The sequence below is a fragment of the Protopterus annectens genome, chromosome 17.part0 (genome assembly GCF_019279795.1).
Source record: "Protopterus annectens isolate FY-2018-M chromosome 17.part0, PAN1.0, whole genome shotgun sequence".
Classification (NCBI taxonomy): domain Eukaryota; kingdom Metazoa; phylum Chordata; order Ceratodontiformes; family Protopteridae; genus Protopterus; species Protopterus annectens.
Window position 1 is genome coordinate 499039211 of NC_056751.1, and position 23980 is coordinate 499063190.

The 23980-nt window shown below is 38.0% G+C and overlaps 1 protein-coding gene across 1 annotated transcript in view; it reads right to left on the reverse strand.

Annotated features, from left to right (window-relative positions):
* The window catches only part of SHANK1 (SH3 and multiple ankyrin repeat domains 1), a 3668399-nt gene that overhangs the window by 2393875 nt on the left and 1250544 nt on the right, over nucleotides 1-23980 (reverse strand). The window contains exon 7 of the mRNA XM_044059396.1: nucleotides 9278-9394. Within this exon, the coding sequence (XP_043915331.1) occupies nucleotides 9278-9394 (117 nt within the window). The remainder of the gene's footprint in view (nucleotides 1-9277; nucleotides 9395-23980) is intronic.

The following is a 23980-nucleotide window of genomic DNA, read 5'->3' on the forward strand; positions in this document are numbered from 1 at the left end:
AAGATCTGGTATGACAGGAATGCTCAAGCTAGAGAGTATTGTGTAGGCAGCAGGTAATGGTTCTAATTCCTGTCAGACACAACAAGCTGCAGGCAGCTTGCAAGAGCCCCAACAAGGTGGTAAGTAAGGTCAGTGATGTTAACTACATGGTATAACTGCTAGGCAGGTGGCAGGGGAACAAATTATACCATGTTAACATGATAAAACCTTACTGTGATAGGGAGGACCTTGTGCTGAGTATTTGCAAAGGATTGCAGAAGGAGTCTGAGGGAGATCTGGTGACTGATCTCCTCAGGGAGGCTTGGACTGACTCCTCAGTGGAATGGGTAGCAATGTCCCAGCAGCTATCTACTACCCAGGTTCAAGAAATCCAAGCAGTGTTACAGGAGTTGGAGACATGTTCATTGGGAAACCAGGGTGCAACCACCTGGTGCAACACCATGTGGATGCAGAACCCCAAAAGCCTATGAGGCAGGCCCCTTATAGGGTGCCTGAGAGAGTCAAACAGACTCTGATGGAGAAGACACAGGAAATGTTGGAACTAGGTGTAATTCAGGAGTCCAGCAGTTGCTGGGCTTCCCCAGTGGTGCTGGTACCAAAGAAAGATGTCAGCATCAAGTTCTGTGTGGACTACAGGAAATTAAATAGTCACACAGAGTCAGATGATTACCTCATGCCTAGGACAGATGAAGCCCAAGAGCAGTTCGGTGGGGCTAAGTATCTTACCACCATTGATCTTATCAAGGGTTACTGGCAGGTACCCTGACTCCCTATGCTAGAGAGAAAGGTCAGTCTGTGTGACTCCTTTTAGCTTGTATGAGTTCCCAAAAATGCCCTTTGGGATGAAACATGCCCCAGTGGCTTTCCAGAGCCTGGTAGATCATATCCTAGCAGGAGCAGGAGATTTTGCCCTTGCTTACCTAAATGATGTTGCCATCCATTCCTGGCAAGAGCACCTTCAGCATGTCTGGCAGGTGCTGGGCAGACTACAGAGGGTAGGGTTGACATTAAGCCCAACAAATGTCAGGTGGGTATGGCAGAGGTCTCCAACCTAGGACATAGAGTGGGTAGTGGAAAAATCAGGCCAGAACCTGCCAAAGTGGAAGCCATTCAGGCATGGCCTGCACCTTTTACCAAAAAGCAGGTGAGCACATTTTTAGGGACAGCAGGGTACTGCAGAAAGTTTGTCCCCAATTATAGTACCATAGATGCACCCCTCACAGACCTGAAAGGGAAAAACAGCCCAGATAATGTAGTGTGGACCCCAGTACGTGAGCAGGCATTCCAGAAGCTTAACAGAGCTTTGGGAAGACCACCTGTGTTAGCCAGTCCAGATTACAGCAAAGAATTTGTTGTGCAGGTGGATGCTTCAAACCATGGGGTGGGAGCTATACTTAGCCAGATTTCTTCAGAAGGAGAATAGGTCCCAGTGGTTTAGCTCAGTTGTAGGCTCCAATCCAGGGAGGAGTGCTATGCAGCTGTAGAAAAGAAATTTCTAGCTATAGTGTGGGCACTGCAGAAACTTCAGCCTTATCTGTATGGATGAAAATTCACTGTAGTTACAGACCACAATCCCCTAACATGGCTTCAATGAGCCAGCCAGCAAAATGCCAAGTTACTAAGGTGGAGCCTAGAGTTGCAAGCATATGATATGACAGTGCAGAACCACAGTGGAGTGAGCAATGCCAACACAGATGGGCTCTCAAGACAGGGAATGAGGTATGGTATTTCTAGATAGGCTCAACCCTCTCAAGCAATGTTTCTCAAGGGTCACTTGGAAAACTAGCTTAAGTTTTTGTGGGGGGGGGTGGATTGGGAAGGCTGCCAGCCCAGCTAGCTAGAATTTTGTAAATAATTCCATGTCATTTGTGAATAATAATACGGTCCATAGGCTTGTCTTACAAATGTAAGGGAACTATATGTTATTCTGCTGGTACAGAAGTGTGTGTTAAAATGTATGCTATGTGCTGAGCTTCAGGAATGTAACCATAGTGTACCCTCCTGGAAAAAAAAGAGAGTTAACTTGCAAACTCTAAGAAATTAAGTGAATTATTTATGATGATGTTTATCTCAGCTAGGAGATAGAATGTCTGCAGCTAGAACTTGTTTATATTGTCTGGAAATAGAAATAATTACAGGTTTCAATGGTAAAATTGTTTAATTGTTTTATGACTTCCAGTTCCAGGAAAACTTCTGAAAAATAAGTATTTTTGACACAGAGGTGACAAAGAATGATGTAATCTGAGATAGTCCAAGAGAAATGTTTGACAGTAACTTAAGAACCATCTCAAAGATCGACTGTTCATTTTTTATCTTGTCTTGGATCTGAAGACATCCATCTTCAGGACTTCTCATCTGTATTTGCCTTGCTCTGTAAGTAAGACTTAGATCATGGTATCTCTCTTAGAGATAGATAGGAATATAGTAAGATTAGTCTAGATATTTCTGTATTTATGTGAGATTGTCCTGCAATGTTGCTTTAAAGTATTTCCTGTGATTCTAAACTCTGTTGTCACTGTGTTGAATTATTGAGTATTGTCTTGTGCTTTTACTATTTATTATAAAATAGATTTAAACCTTTTAATTGCGGCTGGTTTGCTTAGAGATATGTAAGTTCTTAGCGTACTTGCATATATATTTGCTGACACTGTATAAGCCACTCTTGAATATTCTTACTCTTTGTCACAATTAGCAATTGGATAATAGTAACATTGCACAGTAGAATTGGTCACTCTTTGGAAAGGGCCTTATAGTAGCTGATAAAGAGCTGGTTGGTTGTAGTGTTTACTATCTTATAGTCTTGGCAGAAGGGGGCATAGCTAGAGAACCTGTGCCACCCTTCCCCAGGAGTGTCTGTGTGTTTATATATAAATCAAATCTCAAAGTGTGCGTGTGTGTGTGTGTGTGTGTGTGTGTGTGTGTGTGTTGCAAGCATATGATATGACAGTGCAGAACCACAGTGGAGTTAGCAATGCCAACACAGATGGGCTCTCAAGACAGGGAATGAGGTATGGTATTTCTAGATAGGCTCAACCCTCTCAAGCAATGTTTCTCAAGGGTCACTTGGAAAACCAGCTTAAGTTTTTGTGGGGGGGGGGGTGGATTGGGAAGGCTGCCAGCCCAGCTAGCTAGAATTTTGTAAATAATTCCATGTCATTTGTGAATAATAATACGGTCCATAGGCTTGTCTTACAAATGTAAGGGAACTATATGTTATTCTGCTGGTACAGAAGTGTGTGTTAAAATGTATGCTATGTGCTGAGCTTCAGGAATGTAACCATAGTGTACCCTCCTGGAAAAAAAAGAGAGTTAACTTGCAAACTCTAAGAAAATAAGTGAATTGTTTATGATGATGTCTATCTCAGCTAGGAGAAAGAATGTCTGCAGCTAGAACTTGTTTATATTGTCTGGAAATAGAAATAATTACAGGTTTCAATGGTAAAAGTGTTTAATTGTTTTATGACTTCCAGTTCCAGGAAAACTTCTGAAAAATAAGTATTTTTGACACAGAGGTGACAAAGAATGATGTAATCTGAGATAGTCCAAGAGAAATATTTGACAGTAACTTAAGAACCATCTCAAAGATCGACTGTTCATTTTTTATCTTGTCTTGGATCTGAAGACATCCATCTTCAGGACTTCTCATCTGTATTTGCCTTGCTCTGTAAGTAAGACTTAGATCATGGTATCTCTCTTAGAGATAGATAGGAATATAGTAAGATTAGTCTAGATGTTTCTGTATTTATGTGAGACTGTCCTGCAATGTTGCTTTAAAGTATTTCCTGTGATTCTAAACTCTGTTGTCACTGTGTTGAATTACTGAGTATTGTCTTGTGCTTTTACTATTTATTATAAAATAGATTCAAACCTTTTAATTGTGGCTGGTTTGCTTAGAGATATGTAAGCTCTTAGAGTACTTGCATATGTATTTGCTGACACTGCATAAGCCACTCTTGAATATTCTTACTCTTTGTCACAATTAGCAATTGGATAATAGTAACATTACACAGTAGAATTGGTCACTCTTTGGAAAGGGCCTTATAGTAGCTGATAAAGAGCTGGTTGGTTGTAGTGTTTACTATCTTATAGTCTTGGCAGAAGGGGGCATAGTTAGAGAACCTGTGCCATCCTTCCCCAGGAGTGTCTGTGTGTTTATATATAAATCAAATCTCAAAGTGTGCATGTGTGTGTGTGTGTGTGTGTGTGTGTGTGTGTGTGTGTGTGTGTGTGTGTGTGTGTCAGCTACTTGGGCAGGGACACGAAGCACTGGTTGGACAAAGAGGGTGCTGGAGATTTTGACTTGACCACTCAGCTGAGATCTTAACTCTATAGCTGTGCCAGTGGGGTGTCTTACTGAGGGATCTGGAGAGAAAGGGAAAACCAGACCCAGACTGTGATCTCTGTGTGCTCTTAAGGGAAATTGTACTTTACTGTGTGTGTACCTGTCATCCTCCTAATGTGCACATCCCTCCCTGGTGCTATTGGTGAGGTTTGAGGCTCCTTGATTATTGGGCCAGTGCACAGACATCACAGTGACATTGTTGCCTCATTCTCTGAGATGTTAATTTCAGTCACACTGAGGATATCTGTCACCAGTTCCTATTTTGATTCCATTTATATTCCACTGCAGATAGTAAGTACTCAAGCCTTTCTATTGTACAATAAAGTTGCCATACTAACATGATACAATATGAGATTTTGCCTGCTACTGGAAAACACCCTACATAATTGATTTTACTTGCTTTTCACACTCTTTTTGAATTACTATCCCATGCTGCTTGTAGCTTATTCTGCCAGAGAGGAATAAGTGCCATTACTTTTTGTCCAAATGTATATTCTTGGGTCCCTAATGTCCAGTCCAACCATACATTTTGCTACCAATGCACCTATGCTAGGTTATCCTGTGCCAACCCCAAGAACTTCATAAGCTTAATCCAGAAATTTAAGACATACCTTACAGTGGACTCCATACTGGAATTACATTCACCTTCCCACTCATTATCAATTAAATAAATTGTCCCTATGCCTATATGGCAACTTGAATGAAAAATGTGAATTCTTTAGAACTTTCTCTGTGCACTACATAAGAACAGGTTAGGTACTCACCCCACTTCCATTTGAAATAGTGTAAAATGTGTTTACCATTATTTTCAGAAGAGAGTTGAAACTTTCTATAAAACAGTGTATTTGCAGGTGATAGAAGGTGTTTTTAACTGCTTTACCCCATAATACTTGCACACACAAGTCAGCATGTCTGATATAATGTTATCACATCTGTCTGTCGGTGTCTCCCAAGGATAACCCAACTTGCTGAAAATTTCCAGCATAACACTACCCATCTTCAGTGCTTCTACAGTAAACAAAACCATGAGATAAGGGCACCAAGTAATAAAATCAACAACTGCAAAGATATATCTGTTATATGTGTGGTCATTAGGGTATAAAGAGATCCTACAATGTTAAAGGCTACTACTATTTGAAAAGATTCATTGATAATAGATAATGTTCACCAAAGCAGCTTTGGTTTTGCATGTTGCCTTGCCAATATTTTGGCATTGTTCCCCATGTCTTGCGGTATCCCCATTACATATTTTTTCAATGCCTGACCAATGCAAAATTTCAGTAAGACTAAAATAAACTGAAAAAATATGGGCTATGTCCAGAAGTACCCCACAGTATACCCTTTAGACTACCAGCTGCTGTTCCAGTTCTATCATTAGCCCTTCATCAGACAATTAGATTTTGTACAGTAATCCATTATTACAATATACATACTCTGCCCTTAGGATAAAATGCTTCCTTGAAGTGTCTTTCAAGTTTGCAAAGTGGGGTCTAAAAACTTCACTTAGCATAATTCTCTGTTTCTATTTCTCCCTAGTCGTCCATATAATTGAAGTCCACTACTTTTTGACAACTGCGCCAAAGATTTAGGTATAGTGAGTCAGTCAACTCTTCCTCTGAAATAACTCCTTCCACATGATGTGTAATACATCCTTGCAGGTATGGCTCCAGTTCAGTCTTTTCCTGAGGTGTCAACATTACAAATTTCAACTGGAGGTGTTGACAAGGGTCTCACTTCACATACCACTCCCACTCAATTGCCTCTATACCTGTCTGGATATAACTTGCATGTACACAGGGTACTGTGTTATCAAAGTCATTGCCTAATGCAACATCTGCTGGGATGCTATTAAACACTGGCACCAGGTTGTCTCACTGCCTATTCCCTAATCTAAATGAACTCTGATAAACGGTACCCAAAAGTGGACTGTTCTACAGGTAAAGTCTCTCTCTTTTTCTCCATCTCTAACAATTGCAGACTAAATAATTGTCATAGATGATGCAGAATCATCGCTAGCAAGACTTTCTCTGTTGTCTACCAGGATATGGTACAATCCTTGTGATAAACAGCTGCATTTTCAAGACATCACTGTATTGCCATTTTTATTAATTGCTTCAGCTGACATTTGCTCCATAAACTCTTGCTGTTTAATCTACACATGGTCCCTCATGTTACTTTGGAAAGAAGTTACTCAAAGACCTTGTCATGTATGAGAGCCATTTTTGGTTTAAAACTATACTTACTGCACACAGATGAATGTGGTGCTTTTCACACACAATTTCTAATCCCCAAATAAAATGAGCAAAGTAATTCGCCTCATTAAAGGAAACAGTTTGTTACTGATGTTAGTCTAAAGTTCGATTTTCACAGACATTATTCATACTCATTTAACAAATGATCAGAATTGCTGTCTTCTGCTGCCAATACTTTCTTCAGTTTCTGTATCTCTCTCTCTGCGCTCTCTTTCTTTCTATGTCTCTTACCTTGCTCTCTTTATTCCTCAATCTGTTTCATTCTATTTAAACTACTTCAAGATGTTTTACCTTCAGTTCTAGCACCTTTCAAATCAATTTGCATTTTAAGGTCATGTAGGGATGGACCGCTTGCTGCATCCTTCATACCTGTAGCTGTTCTGCAGTTCTGTGTTTGATTATATTTGACTGCATTCCAGCTGCACACAAGCTTGCTATTATACCCTCACTGGACATAGTAGGCACATGAAAGTCCTTCGGTTCTGCACTCTTTAGTCAGCTATGACAATGAAAAATTTCCATACTCAAGTGAGTTCATTTTTATCTGTTTTTTTTAATTACTTTGACTAAAAAACTAAATAACCAGTATAGCGCACACATGGTTGTTTATTTATCTTTCTGTTGCAAGGACATACACACCTTTTGCTGACCAAAACTGTTCTTCACAATATGACTACAAGAATAGTACAAAAACAGCTAACGGGCAAGCAGGTGCATGTCCACAACAACATCTTCTAACAACAACAAAATAGTAGTGCATACAGTATTTTGTTAAGTACAACTTAAGGTATAAGACTTCATTAGTGTTAGCAAATGGATACCATATTTACTTTTGTTAAAAAACACATGCCATTAGAATAATTAGAGAATATACTCCAAAAGTATCTGTATGTGCATACTTACTGTATTGTTAAACCCAATGTTACATGTAAAAAGTTAAGATGTATTTTGGCATCAGCAATACAAATTAAAATACACAAAATAAAAATCTAAAAATTCAGCATTTAATCAAATGATGCTTCAAGTCAAACATTTAATCAAATTCAAATAGTCTTATAATATTTAAAGAAATATTTAAAGAAAACATTCAGAAGTGGGCTCATTTATTTGGCCAAGAGTCTATCCTCCCACACCTTACTTGTTGAATAACCATTCTTTTTTCCTCAATGCTGTCATGCTTAGATAATCAAATTGACTTGCACTGGATTCCAATTAACCCTTTCTTACATCAGCTGAGCTTCAGAAACGTATTTTTCTCCTCTACAACTCTTTAGGTATTCCTGTTATTCCCCATAGGAGTGGTGAAGTTTTCACTAAATTTGTAGAATCAATAGCATCATTGTAAGCACACCTGCACTTTCACGAATAAGGCCATGCACTTGTGTCTCCTAACTGTATCACCACTCAGAATGTTCTTCTCTGCAAGACTCTCATACAACTGGAAGCACTAACTGTGTAATCCTCAACTAACTAGTATAAGTCCTCATAAAAGAAATTTCTCTAGAAAATACTTTCAGTTTGAGCTCATGCTGTGTAAGAGCTAAGTTTAACTGTGTTTAGTATTTTTTTTTCACCTATTGCACCAGCGCAGGTTACTTTGCCCAAGACAGACAATGTCCTTAAGTCAGGTTCCACTGTCAGAATCTAGATATACTGAATGTACCTCATTCTTGGCTACCACCTTGCTGGTGTTGCAGTCAACTTCACCTTTAATCTTGTACATGGAGAGATGAAAGAATGACACTGCATCATTTTTGACATAGCAAAACCCAGTTACATCACAGGCCAAGCTTTCAAGCTTTTGACTGTAGATCCAGGTAAGACCACATTGGCAAAATCCTTTTAGAATGCTATTTCACTACCACGAGGATCTTTCTTCTGAGACATTCCTTATCTGGTCATTAAGTGCTCTACAGTGAGGACTTAATCAAGGTCATAGAGTTCCAGACAACATATCTCTGGCATTTACTGAGACACAAGAATCCCTTCATTATGACAAGAGAAAAACCCGCAACTGATTAATTACCTTTTTCTGAATACAATAATCTTAAGGATTTCTGCTGGTCATATTGCTGATTCAAGTGCATCATGCCATATTAAATGTCAGTGATGAAAATAACTGATAGAACAGTAAAATATTTGTTTCAGTGCCATTTTAAAATTATTTCTTTACACAATGTGATTACTTTAAAATATAACGATTATCACTTGAGAATATCTGCGATGACATCAAAGGAAGCTACACATTAGACTTGCATCCTATAAGATTCAGCTAGAAGGTGATTTCAAGTGCATTAGTTGTGCCACTTCATTATCACATAATCAAATCAACGCTGTCTCAAGAACAAATAGTGCTTTCATAGAAAGGTACACATACTCAGAAATGCAATTAATATAGAAATATTGTCTGAATGTGCTTTCAGTTTCTAAACAACGTCAGTTACTTGAATCATTCAAATCCCTATAATAATAACAGAAGCTGTCTCAAACCATTGTAAAGTGTGATGTATCTTTCTCATCTGTGTACTACACTTGAACATTTTAATGTAATTTAAAGAGAAGTAATGACATCCCGATTTTAGCCTCAAGATTCCTTATACCATTTAAGTATTCTTTATAATACCATAGTTTGTACTGTCCTGTGGGCTGCCTCTGTCAAAACAAATTGAAAAGAGGAACATACCTTATTATAGAGGGCACAGATATGCAGAGCTGTGTTTCCTGAAGCATTTTGAGCCCCTGGGTCTGCACCATAAAACAGGAGATGTTCCAGTTGTTGGACATGTCCATGCTGACAAGCCTAGAGGAAAGAGAGAGACATTCAAAAACTGCTAATTAGCATTACTGTTATCAAAGAAAATTAATCTGTGTATTTAAAATAACAACATGCTGTTGACTAAAGGTTACTGACACAAATTCTTTTGTGCATCATCCCACTTGTCAGAATTTAAAGACACTGGTTAGAATAGGGTAGTTGGAAGTTCAATGACATTAGCTCAACTTTAGTAAAAACAGACAGTGATAGCTAAATGCTTGTTTTGGCAAGTATGCTGCCAATACATGGCAAAACGGTTCTATTCTCAGCTGGGGTACCTTATGTGCGGAGTTTACATGTACTCCCTGTGTTCGTGTGGGTTTCCTCCATGTGCACCAGTTTCCTCCCACATTACCAAAACATGCCTCTGGAGCATTTCTCCCCAGGCCTCCACTGAAAATTGACTCATTCCAAGTCGGACTTTCCCATTTAACAAATGTAAAAAAAATAATCTCTGGAAATCTGAACTAACAGAGCCTTAAGCTGAAATACAGATCAAATATTTATGCTACTGGGCTTGGGATTCACAGAGCAGAAGTAAAGCAGTGTATCAGAGTGAAAACTATACCTTGAGAATGCAAAACAAGTTCTTAGTGGATCATTTAATGCTGCACTTATACCACATGACATTACACCATTGCCTATGAGGTCAGTCCTTTAATATGTAATGTCTTACCTTTTTTACATGTTGCCCTTCCTACTCCTGATATCCTTATATAAAAAATACTGTGCACACATTTGTATGTGGACATAAGGATAAGGCATTAAAAAGAAAACATTTATTATGAAGCACAGCTTGAACATGAACTATATGACTTATCTCAATGTTCAGTACAGCTACCAAGAGATGTTTCTAGAAATGAATGATTATAAAGAAGCTTTTAGTCAGTGACAAAATAACTCTCTACTTCACCAAATAAACTGCAGAACCCTAAATTGACATGACACTAATAAAAACAAGTTTCCACCACTTACTGCACAATTGCAAAGCATAAGCATATGACTGTTTAATGCTAAGGTTTTTGAAACTGCAAAACACAAGAGTTCTAATTTTGTTCAGGAGAAACAGACAAGCAAAGCTGTGTATGCATGTTTGTATGTGAGAATCCACAGTGTTAAGTTTTTGAAATTCTAGAAGGGATTAGAAAGTGGTTAGAAAGATCAGGACATGAGGAATAAAGGAGGGGGAATATCAGGGAAGTTCTGCAGACACTGATATTTCTGTCTCATGAGAAAGAAAAAAGGAGGTGTGTGTGTGTGTGTGTTGAGGTACTGCTTGTCTTTTTAGTGAATCTTAGAAGGCACTACACAAAGATATTTTTAAATGTCACCAAACTATCAATACAATTCATACCTCTCAACTTCTTAGAGCACGAGATGTGGGCAAAGCCATACATAAAAGTGGGACAAAAACCCAAAAATAGGGACAATTTTTAAATATTACTCTTACAGACTTAGAAAGTTGATAGAATAACAGGTTTTGTATTAGCATGAATTTTCTGAAGGGTATGAAGTCTGAAACTCAAATGTCTGCCATTATTTTCTAAATTCAGTCTATAATGATTTGCCACTAATTTGCCAAAAACCACAATTTTATCAAAAATGAACCAAAAATATGAGTCAATAATCTGGACATTCTGTGAAAATATGTACAGTTGAGAGGTATGAAATTAGCTGATAAATCAGAGACTAAGCAGACTTCTAGCATACAAACAGGATACTTGAAGAACGATCAAAATAGCATAACATACATCCTTAGAATCTGAATTAGCTAAATGTTGACTTTGAATGGTATGTTTTTAGTTGCAAACTATGCAGAATGCGATTGTCACTGATTATCTAACAAGACATCTTGATGTTATCATGTGTCTTTATGTATTCGACAAAATCCATTTGTTATATACAGTGAGATCTTTAGAAGCATTGTTTGAGCGAGAGAGGAGTGAGACAGGACTCAACACAGCTGCTGCACTTGACTGAAATAGCAACAAATAAGGCAGCCATCATCATTATCATGTTTTGGCTGTACGTCTGCATATTATTACAGAGAATAACAAGACAGCCGATACGTAAAAGAACAGGAGTGCGGTGAGTGCAGTAGGGATCACTACTGCAAAACAAATAGGAACATAGTAAAAGGTATTAAAAGCTGTGCTTACATCTCTAGAATCTGCATCAGGACATTAAGTTAAATAAGCTGAAGTAGCTAGTTAGCATTTCCACAGATTCTATGAATCAATGAGTAATAAAAATAATGCACAGAAATGTTAAAATGCCATGTCATTGCCAAGGCATACCTAACACGGCAATAGATGATTAAGTAGCAAGATTATTGATACAGGAATGTATTACATAAATGGGAAATTAGGCAGCTACAGTCAGGGAACTGTACAGATTGTCTGCAGCCATTGTGTGTCCTTAAGCACATTGGTGAAGTCTCACAGTCTGGCCAATAAGGGGAGCTTTTTTATAAAAAGATGTAAACTGCATATATTAATCTGTACTATTCTGGTAAATAGGAAGTAGTATTTTCATGAATACCACTCCCAAATGCACTTGGAGAAATCTGAAAGTCCACTGATAGCCTATACTACTTAAATTAACTAACAACAGAGGCAGAAAACGTCTAAGTGGACAGAAACTCAACAGTATTATTCCAGCTATAAATCCTAAGAGTATGAAGCATTTGGGCTAATGTGTATGAGTTAATTTCCTTTAGTTATAATTAAAGCACTCACCAACCAAAAAAGACTGTAATTGGCACAAATTTAAACATATCCAAGGACCACAAGACACAAATTGTTTACTGGTAATGAATGAAAAGATGGAAGGACTCTATGCATGCAGCAATACTTTTACGGTGAAGACACTAACACAATTGTATGTGCATGGAAATAATTTAATGAATGGGAGAGTTCAAGCTTCCCAAGTCAAAAGTGATAAACATACCCTGCAGAATAACTGAAACAAAGTATCACTAAGTCTAGACTGCCTTTAACATATGTAATGTTTGGAGACTATGAACGGATGTTTAAGCAACAGTTTTACAAATACTTTTGGAAATATACTGTTGAATAATTCAGTTACTAGTAGCTGCTGGTTTGGGGGAGTACACCCTAACTTCCCTTGTCAAAATGTTATTGAACTTCTCATAACAAAAGTTAATGTAGTTAACTAAACTCGTAGAAAGAGCCTGACTGCAAACTTGACAGCCCTGCTTTCTCACCATAAATGACACAAATGGGTACCAGGCTTAAGATTCCTATGACACTCAAAATGTCAATCACTAATGTGTGATTCTGAAATTTGCGCAACAAAGATGGGTACAGTTCACTTTATTGAACATTCATGTAATTGACAAAGTGAACTGCAGGTCCTTTTTTTTTTAATTTTTTTTTTTTTTGAATATATGCTTCACTGAAAAAGGTAAGTAGATTTGTATTAGGGATGTGTGTGTGTGTGTGTGTGTGTGTGTGTGTGTGTGTGAAAAATAGGGTTGGTGGGTTATGGTTAGAATAAGGGTGGTGGTGGTAATAGGCCAGTGAGCTTATTTTTATGACAAACATTCCCTAAAAACAGAAAATATTACTTTCTGATATCAGTATGGGATGATCTAAGCTGGTAGGATGAGATCTTTGAGGTCCAGATGCAGAACTGTGAGTCAGAAACTTGCACTAAAGCAGCTGCACTGTTTGTGGAACCATTACATCAGTGTTAGAAAGATCTATAATAGTCATCAAAAAGCTACGTTGCATTTTTTTTTCATTTTACCTTTAATAACAGCTTTAAAATCTGATGGCCAGTGGAAATCCATATGGTAAACCCTTAGTCTAAAAAAGGAAAAGGTAGTGGCCAGCAATGATTCACATTAAGGAAACCTGAAGCAAAACACATTAAGCTAATGATTCCTATGGAAAGCAAAAGTGATCCAGTTTTGAATTATCCAGTTTTATGCAAGTATGAGAATAGTCTTTATGCCCACTTTCCAATCAAAACAGACTGCAATGTCTCTGCTTAGAGTGTCTTTGGAATGTAAATGTCCTGAAAATAATACAAAATCCATTTGTATCACTCCACCATCATCCATGCCAATGCAGATGTTAACCCCAGTATATAGCATGCATCTACTTGGTTGAACAGGGCAGTATGAAATACTTCCATGTGGATTAGGATACAGTATGGAAGTGTGTTGAATTGTGCTGGACAGCTTATTTCAGTGGACACTAAGGTATGTGCCTAACATTCTAGCTAAAGAGGACAAAATAGGAAGTTTGCAGGCACCGTCCTCCTAGCTCCTATTAGTTCCTTACAATATGCTGTGATTCTCAAAGACTGCAGATTGGAGAAATGACACAGTGGTAACAATCTACAACACTGCCAATTTTCCTGACATCCTAAGATTGGTTAATTACACACATCATCTTCAAGTCACCATCTGTTTCACAAGGTGTCTGCTACATCAATAGAAAGGGCTTCTACTCACTCAAATGCGACATGGTTTGTAATGTTGTTTTTCTTTTGGCTTTTCCCAGTTAGGGGTCGCCACAGCGGAACTCCAGTCCGCTAATGATTGGCAGTAGATTTTTATGGTGCCAAGGTGCCAGCTCGACACCCAACCTTCAACGAAGGCACGCCCATTCACGCATGTCTTTTGAACGCCACCAACCATGGGGAGGACATTCAGACTCCACACAGAAGGCACTCCAGCCAAGAATCGAATGGGAGAACCTCTTGCTGTTAGGTGGCAATGCTACCGCCCCACCACAGCTATTATACAAGGTACTATTTCCAAAGATAAATTAAAACTGTTCCTGCTTGATTTCTGGCTATGCTCCTGTTATTTACTAGGCTAAATTATTCCCAAACTACCTCTCCTATGTACTTATACATGTCAGTGCCTTTCTCTTTTCTCCTATTTTTCTGTAGTTTAATCTTCTTATGACAAAATGCTTATAATTATATCAAACCTAATGCACAACTGTGCCTGGTACTGATTATGTTGCTGCAAAATATATTTCTTTATTAAAGAAGTATCTGCTTTATTCACCATCACTTTGTTTGTAATGTTGCTAATATTACCTCAGCATTACTTATGATGTAAAGGTACTGTTAATAGCTTTTGTGCAGCTTTGTATGTAATGCTAATAAATGATACCTCAGTATTCTGTATTTTGTAATTGTACTACTGTTGTAATTTCTTGTAGAGCTTTTCTCCCCTGGCCTCTGATGAAAACAGATTTGTTTGCCAATGGGACTTCCCATGTAAACAAAAGGAAATAAATAAGGAATCCTCAGCGATAATTCTGCAAAATCAAAGACTGTTGAAAGCTATGTTTCAAAGTGGATTCAATGTCTCAGCAAAGAAGGTGATGAATGATAGGTTTGCCTGCTTTGTCATAAACAAGCTTCAACTCTCTCCACAGAACTTCTGCATATTAGTCAAGATGTTTTCTCCCCCACACTCCAGTTGTGTAGAGAGCTAAAATTCTCAATACAACCTAAACAACCTGGGTTCAAATAGCAGTTTGGGTGAATGACAGAGTGGCAGGGAGGGATGGCCGGTTCTATGGTTGCTCCCTGTGATGATCACTGGTGGAGGCTAGACATCTCATGATGAGGGGTCGTGTTCCAAAGAGATGAAAGGGTGTTGGACATGGCTGAGCAGAGGCAGAGTGATTCACCACACATCCAATGGCATGCCGCCACTTGGACAAGGCCATAGATGCTGCACAGAGAAGGGAATAATGGAAGAGGTCATTAAAAGTAAATACTCACTTGGTTGTATGGAGACAACTAGACCCCCAGGACACCCTTAGGATCTGCGCTGGACCTGGTTACATTACAGCAAGTGCAGTTGCACAGGAGTAGCTGGAAGGCTCAGCAATGGATGTGTTGCACTGGATAGAAAGGCTGCAGGAAGGTAAAGGGGAGCAAGAAGTGCTCAAAAAACTGTCTGATGCTACATTTGTAACTTTTTAATCAAAGACTAATTATTAGACTTTCCAAACTAGTAAACTGTAAGTAGGCCTAAGTTAAGGTAGCTCTGCTTAAGTCAATGAGTCTGAACAATAACTTATCTAATTTGCAGGTTTTCGTAACACCCAAACACAATTATATGCAGGCAGTTGCAGAATGTTGGTTTCTTGATCCTAGCAATACTCCCACCAGTATCAGGGTACTCCACCTGTAACTCATTCAGACCACCTTTGAGGCAACTGAAGAGTATATATGTTTTCACTCTCATATTAAATAGTGCCCAGTACTTGAAGAATGTAATCTCCTTAACATCTGGATTGCGTGTAATAATGTTGAAGTCTACATCATTCCTGACTATGCCATCCCTTTCATATCAACTGAGGACCCCATTAGTATCCAGACAGCTTATGTGCCAAGTCAGTTATTCTCAATACCACTTTTGGGTGACTTAAATTATTCTTCCATTTATTAAGGGTCTTATATAACTAACAATGCATACATACAGGGTTTCCAAGATTTTGTGAATACCAGTTCACTGGGCCACATGTTCCAGTTTTTTTTTACTACAGGGAATACTTAACCTTGTTCTTATGAATATTGCTGCCTGCACATACCAACCTTGATGAAATCCGACCACCAAATCCATTTTTTCCTCACAATTTGTACTAAGCAGTTAAAAAATTAACCTAAATTATTATAACAGAGATAAAAGATCAGGAAGTGGGATCTTTGGAAAATGATAGGACTACATTACATAAAAATGGAAATTGTGGGAACAATGCAGGCAGAAAAATGTTTTGGAGGAGGAATGACATTTAAGAGAATGCAGAATTGAATAATTTATTTAATGTTCCTTAGAATGTTAAGATGCATAAAATATATTTGATGTGCAGTGTTTCTAAATGTGAACTTGTTAATATGATTTGATTACTTTTACATAAATTTATATAAATTTAACATTGCCTATGTCACAAGTGATGATTCAATAAAGGTGCTTAAAAAGTAAGCACCTAGCCTGCAAATTTATAAGTAAATCTATCACAATTAACTACACCATGGGTAGCCTCTCTCAGTTGGTTTGCAGACGTTACCATGCACTCCCTACACTCTGCTGAAACGTGCCCTAGCCTGCAACTTTATAAGTTAATCTATGCATGTTTTATTTTAATTTCTTAGGAGCTAGTTCTGCTTAAGGATACAGCTTGCAACAGTGCAATTAATAGGTAGTGTGCACACAAGCCAGGTGCTTATGACACTCCCCACTTTGGTACCACAGACTCCATAGTACGGACTCTACCTACTGGAATCTTAGCTTGTCTACCTAGTGCAATAATGCATTACCCCCCTCCCCCACTTCTATCACTTAAAAGTTTACTTAGTCTAGCCCTTTTCTCTCCAGAAAGAAATTGTGTATTAGATAGTTCCAGTTCAGTATGGACTGTTCTTGTACTACCAATCTGTCTGAAGCTGTTCTAGCATTTTTCTGATTGTTTTTTATAGTCAATTTTGCTCCATTTGTGACCACTCTCATGCAACTTTATACAAGTGCTATCATTGCATCCAAATATGCAATCCTTTTCTACAAGATTCTTATAATCACCCTGTGTACTACAGTTCCTGACTCTCTAAGTGGATTGCTGGTCCTGCTGTGCCCCTCCCCTCCTTTGCTTTCATCAGAGGTCAGTTTACTTAAGTGGCTATCCTACTCAGGTACAATTTTTAAACTAACATTTTAGCCCTTTCACATTGTCTGTGTTCCATGTGTGGTGTGCGTGCCACTTACAGTAAGTTTTTGAGAAGTGTATTATTCATGATGTTGTTATGATTATTATTCTGCTTCCTGTACAACATCAGGTAGTCACAGTTAGCCATCACTTCAGCATGTTTTCATGAGCTGTGTTAGTCTTGATGCTGTTTTTCCGCAACACTAGATGAAGAAGGTAGATTCTGTGTGACTCTGTGGAAGCTGGTTAAGATCTGGTACAAAGGTATTCCATCAATGGAATTACCTAGGGTTATTTGTTTGCTAGGTAAACCACTGTTAGCCCACAAACAATTGGATATTAAGCAGTATAGTGACTCACAGCTATTTTTGTTTTTTATAGTCTGTTTTGATCCATTGGTGACCGCACTCAACCTGCTCTGCTCAGGCTCACTCTTTTCCCCTACCCTTGCCCCATTCCGTCCCACCCCCTTTTTCATTAGATTTATACTCTTTTAGACACACCCCTGCATCTCAACATCCTGTTCTGCACTGTCTTCCTTTCAACTACTGTCAATCATCCTTCATGGCCCCCTCCATTCCATACACAGTATTGCCTACCCAAATTCTTCTGCTAATTCTATATTTCTATATTTTATTTAAGCCACCTCAATTAACCCCAAATCTTTACCTGCAAAACCCAATTCAATAATCACCTCTATCGCTACCCCAAATAATACCTACTCTGATATTTGCCCTAGTCTGTTTAATATAAATCCTCTCTTCTGCCGTAAAACTTATATCTTCCCAAATGAAGTTAATTCATATCCCACATATACTACCTATCATCATATACTTCATTATATTAGCTCCAGACTCTCACAAATCTCACATCAAATTTCACACACTGAAATCTTGGTCTTCTACTTAGAAATCAATAGCTTCAAAAAATTTGTATCACAGTCCTTTACATTCCCCCAGGAAAGAACATACTTACACACTAGAGGAAATATTATCCTGGACCACCTATACTATAAAAAAAAGAAACAACTATCCTAGGTGATGTAAACATTGACTGGTGTAATAGCTCCCCTAAAACTACTTCCTCCCCCATAAATCTGTTTCAGTATACACAACTGATAACCTCTGCTACTAAATACAATAACAGAACCAATAAAAGATCCATCCTAAAGTGGATCCTAGTTTCAGACCCTCTAAGATCTTATCAGCTGGTACTCTTCTTAACTCCATTAGAGATCACCTTCCAGCCTTCATTATCTGCTCCTGCCCTCCAATCCCAAAAAAACATAATATTAAACTAGTCAGAAATTCATCTAAATTCAACCCCCACACATTCAACAGTACCCTAAAAAGTATCAGCTGGAGCATCCTCAAAACCCTTTCCCTAGATGATGGTCTGTTCTACTTTAATAACACCTTTTTGAATATTCTAGATAGCTTAGCCCCAACTAGAACTAAAATAACAAAGACTAATCATGCCCCTGTCTAACCAAATCCAAAGAAAAAATGTCGTCCAGGGACAAAGCATAGATGTCATGGTATAAACATCAGAACAACTCTGATGTACTAAATTATAAACAGCTTTGCAACCAAACTAAAAAATTCATATTAAAGGACAAAAAGGAATATTACTGGAATCTGCAAAATGACTCGCGGTGGTAGTGCTGTGGTAGCATTGTCGCCTCACAGTAAGACGCTGTCCAGTTCGATTCTCAGCTCGAGCGTCTTCTGCATGGAGACTTGCATGAATGGGTGCACCTTCATTGAAGGTTGTACTTCAGGGCTGGTAACTCGGCATGTAAAAATCAACTACCAATCATTAGCGGACCGGAGTTCCGCTGTGGCGACCCCTAACCAGGAAAAGCCGAAAGACACAACAACTGGAATCTGCAAAATAATCACTAAATTATTCTGGTTCTCCATTAATAATATCCTAAATGCTGGAACTAAATCGAATCCATGCCCACATCCTGATAAAACTCCTGAAAAAATTGTTAACATATTTAACTCCTATTTCATAGACACTATTGTCAAACTTATGGCCACTTTTTCTCTACTTCTCTGAAATAATAATCTCCCTACAACACCTACCTTACTCAGCATTCTCAGCCTCAGCCCCCCCTAGTACAAATATATTAAGGCAACCCTCACCAAGCACCAAATACCCTCCACCTAACCACAGCAGCCTTGAACAACCTACTTCCCAAGCAGAATTCAAACTCTGTTCCATCCCCACTACAACCATCAAAAAACTCCTCATGAAATTAAATCCTTGCTCTAACACTGCAGATGGTATACTCACGAAATACCTCAACATTTTATCCCATTAGTATTCTCATAAATAGATCTATCCATGAGTCTTTTGTCCCTACTCTCTGGAAAAAAGCAACCATTCTACCCCCCCCCCCCACAAAGGGTGCTCTTCAACTGACTTTTCCAACTTATGGCTTATTGCCATTCTTTCCCTATCTCCAAACCTCTAGAGAAATGCAATCAGAAGCAACTCTTACATTTTATCTTAAAATATTATATTATCTCCCATGACAGCATGGCTTTAGACCAGGACATAGCACATCTACCACCCTAATATTTTTCCTAGATGAAGTTAACAAAGCTCATGACTCAGGGGACATTGTATTTGTAGTCTGCTTGGTTCTTTCAAAAGCATTTGGTACCATCTCTCACACTATCCTCCTCTCTCAGCTCACCAACACAAGAATTTCAACCTCCTCTATTAATTGGTTTAAAAGCTACCTTTCCAACAGGGAACATGCTGTCAAATGGCAAAACTCCATATCCCCCTACATTCACAGTCCCACAGGCACTCCCCAAAGCTCAATATTAGGACCACTTCTGTTTAACAGTTTTATCAATAACCTCCAACAAACTGTCCAACAGGGGCCCCTAGTTCAATATGCAGATGACTCAACAATAGTTTGCAATACTGAGAACACAACTCTACTACAGCAGATCACCCAATCTGCATTTGCACTGTAGAGACATCACCTCACAACAATCACCTGTCCCTAAACCCCAATAAAACTAAACTAATTATTTTCACTCCCAAGAGAAATACACCCTTTGGCAAATTCCTTTTTAATATATTTTCTCTTAACTCCACTAAAACTGAATTTGTCTCCCATATAAAACTGTTAGGGGTTATAACGGATGATAACCTCAAATTCAGTCTCCATGTACATAAAAATATTTCTAAGACTCACAGAAAACTTGGACAACTCTACAGACACAATATGTTCCTCTCCCTCCCCACAAAACAAGTATTTGCCTCATCCTACCTACTTCCTTCCCTAGTTTATGGTGCTCCTCTGCTAATCAACTTCCATTCCTCCTTGAAAAACAAACTAGAAACATGCTACAACAAGATAGCTAAATTTGCAACAAACAGTCACCATTAGACCCATCATTGCACTGAGCTAAGCAAAATACATTGGCTCGAATTCCCCCACTACTTAACCTATCTTCAACTAACTACCACATACAAACTAATTAATAAGCCACAAGACTTTGAAGAACTGATAGCTGAGACACACTTTAATGAAAGTGCACTTAACCGAAAGTGCACTTTCACTTAAATCAGTTAAAAGAAGCATGGTATAGTGAGGATAAGGAAATATATCATTTTCCCCACTGTAGTGCAATCTTGTAATTAATATATATAAGTAGCAGAAGTGTGTCCAGCAAAGTAAAATGCATGTGGGGGGATGCGCCCCCCCAGGACCCCGCTACTTTTATAAACTAACTCTGAGATTGCACTACAGTGGTGAAAAGGATATATTTCCTTATCCCCACTGCAACATGCTTTGGTTAACTGATTTACGTGAAGGTGAACATTCAATTAAGAGCATTTCATTAAAGTGAGTCTCAGCTATCTGTACTTTGAAGAAGTGTGTTTTTCAAGAACAGAAGTATATATAGATATATATATATATATATATATATATATATATATATATATATACTGGATATATAGATTGGAGAATGTGCGTGTGTGAGTGAGCTTTTGTGTTGTGTTTGTGCGATCTCGGAGTTAGTATATATAAGTAGGGGTGTGGGGGGCGCTAACGTGTGTGTGAGTTGTGTATGTGTGTTGTTTTTTTGTTTATGTTGTGATGTGGGTGTTGTGTTGTATGTTTAGTGTAGTGTGTGCGGTGTTTTCGGTTATGTGGTTTCGCAGTTTTTTGTTTGTCGGTGTTTTGTGGATTCGGTTTTATAGTCTCGAGATATTGAAATTCGATATTTCAGCATTTCGAGGTTATAAAGTGAATCCATATATTTATATATATATATATATATATATATATATATATATATATATATATATATACAAAGGAGGTTCATATAGTTGGGAAGCCAGAACGATTGCAGTGAGTGGAGGGAGATGCAGTTATCAGTTGACTTCCTCGAGTTGGTGGTGAATTTACAGATTTTATTGAAGCAGGTTTCTAATTTAGTTTGAAGGCTGAGCTGAAGATTCAAGAAAAGAGGGGTGACACACATTAGGGAGGGGAGAAGATATGTGGAGGTGAGGGTGGTTCTGGTTGAAGGAGTGAGATAACAGTTATGCCTACACAGGAGTCCTAATTTTTGTTTTTTCGTTTTTTTTAATGTTTCAATGTGGATATTGAATTTTAGATGTTCATCAATAATAACGCTGAGCAGTTTGGTGTGAGGGACAATTTGAATGGGGGTGTTATTCTGACTCATGATCTTGAAGGAGTTTTATCAATGGGGAAGTGTTTAGATGGGGAAAAATCATTAATTTGGTTTTATTGGCATTAAGGGTTAGGTAGTTGCTTTATATCCAGGTTTCAGTATTTCAGAAAGCTGACTGAAGGTTGGAAGGGGTGTAAGCTGAGCAGTTGATTGTTGAATCATCTGCATACTGGATTAGAGTAGATATATAAATATACATAAAATATATAGAAATATATATATATATATATATATATATATATATATATATATATATATATATATATATATATATATATACAGATGCCTGACAAGTCATTGAAAATAGAGTGCATCAAAAAAAAACAAGTAATCAAACACACCTTACTGATCAGCAACCTATCAAAAAACACAAACAAAAAACAAATGTTTTCTGCAGTGGGGCAAACCTCCCTGCACCTCCAATGGGAGGGACTGTGAACTCACACTATATATATATATATATATATATATATATATATATATATATATATATATGACCCATTTTCAGTGGAGGTCCGCGGAGAAAAGCTCCAAGATGCAATGTACAATTTAGATACAACTGACAGTTTATATTAAAGATATTATGTAGAATAGTTACACATAAATGTATTCAATATCATGCATAGTTAACAAATTCATTAAGCTTGAAGGTAGGGATCATACAATTTCATTTGAGGAAAACAGATATGGGTTAGGTGTGGAAACAGTTTACATATAAACCTTTTAAGAAAATGTAAACATGCTTTACATATATCAACAGTAGAATGCTATTTACAATATTTACAAGGCTGGGCTGTGTGAGGGTAGCTGTAGGAGTTGTTGAGAGCTTAGAGAAAAGCTATTGAAATTGTTGAGAGCTTAGATAGGCTGATAGGAAGATAACTATGAGAGTTGTTGAGCTTGGGAACAAGAGCAAGAACCCCCTTGGATTAGATTGGGTGAAGGCAAGTACATTTCCATTTAGTGGACAGGTGTTTTAATAGTTGGGTTTTGAAGTTTTCTGAATTCGGTATGGTTCTTAGTGTGGAGGGAAGAGAATTCCATTTTTTTGCCTAGTGAGAAAGATAGGAGAAGTTGGCCAGCAGGACGTTTAAGTTTATGGATAGTAATTAAGTTCTGATTTTCAGATCTGAGAGCTCTGTTGGGTGTATAAGGGGGAATGATGTTAGATTATATATATATATATCAGTGGTGTCAGCTCCCCCAGAAGTGCATTCTACGCAGAGACTAACAAATAGAACTGGATAAGATGTTAGCCAGTATTCATAGATAGTGCATTAAGTTGCTAATACAGAAGGAACCTATGAAGCATGGGTGGGGCAATTCAGAGAAATGAGTAGCATGATCTCGTTATGTGAAAGCTATCATGATTTGTAGGAAATGTAAATGTGTACAAAATGATGTGGAATGAGACTCCAGATAGAAATGAGTGGCAGATAATAGGCAAATTATGCTATCAAAGATTGTGTGGTAATTCAGAAATGTGTAAAGCAGAAGAAAAGCAATGTAGATATCTCTAATTCTGAATTTTAAATTTAGGTCATTAGCTAGGCTTTTGGTATTGTGCAGACTGATTATCTAACACTTACATATAAACCTATGTAAAAACCAGCAGCTTTGACAAAGCAACAAGTTAGTGGCCACGCTCAGAGCCACTGCCCATGATGTGGTGTGTGCCTGTCATCCATGCTAGTGCATTTGTATTATCAGCTTCCACGTCATCAGAGTTAGTGTGCAAATAAGGTGGTTGCCTTCTGGATTATTGTTATACTGTGATACTGGTAGGCAATAGAGTTCATTATGCCAAGTGTGACGAAGTATGACCAAAAGGCTGTAAAGCACATCTTGATGGACATCTTTATGAAGTGTATGTGTCATTTTCTTTAATACAGAGACCACAGCCACTGCTTTTTTAGCACCTGTAGCTATCGAAGGTGAAAGGCAGCAAAAAGTTCTAAAAAAAGCTTTTATTTTCTGCTACATTTGTATATAGGGCTAGGTTAAGGGCTAGGTAAATGGATAGAGTTAGAGTGTGTGTGTGTGTGTGTGTGTGTGTGTGTGTGTGTGTGTGTGTGTGTGTGTGTGTGTGTGTGTGTGTGTGTGTGTGCGTGCTCTCTCTCATCTAGCTCAAGCATCTA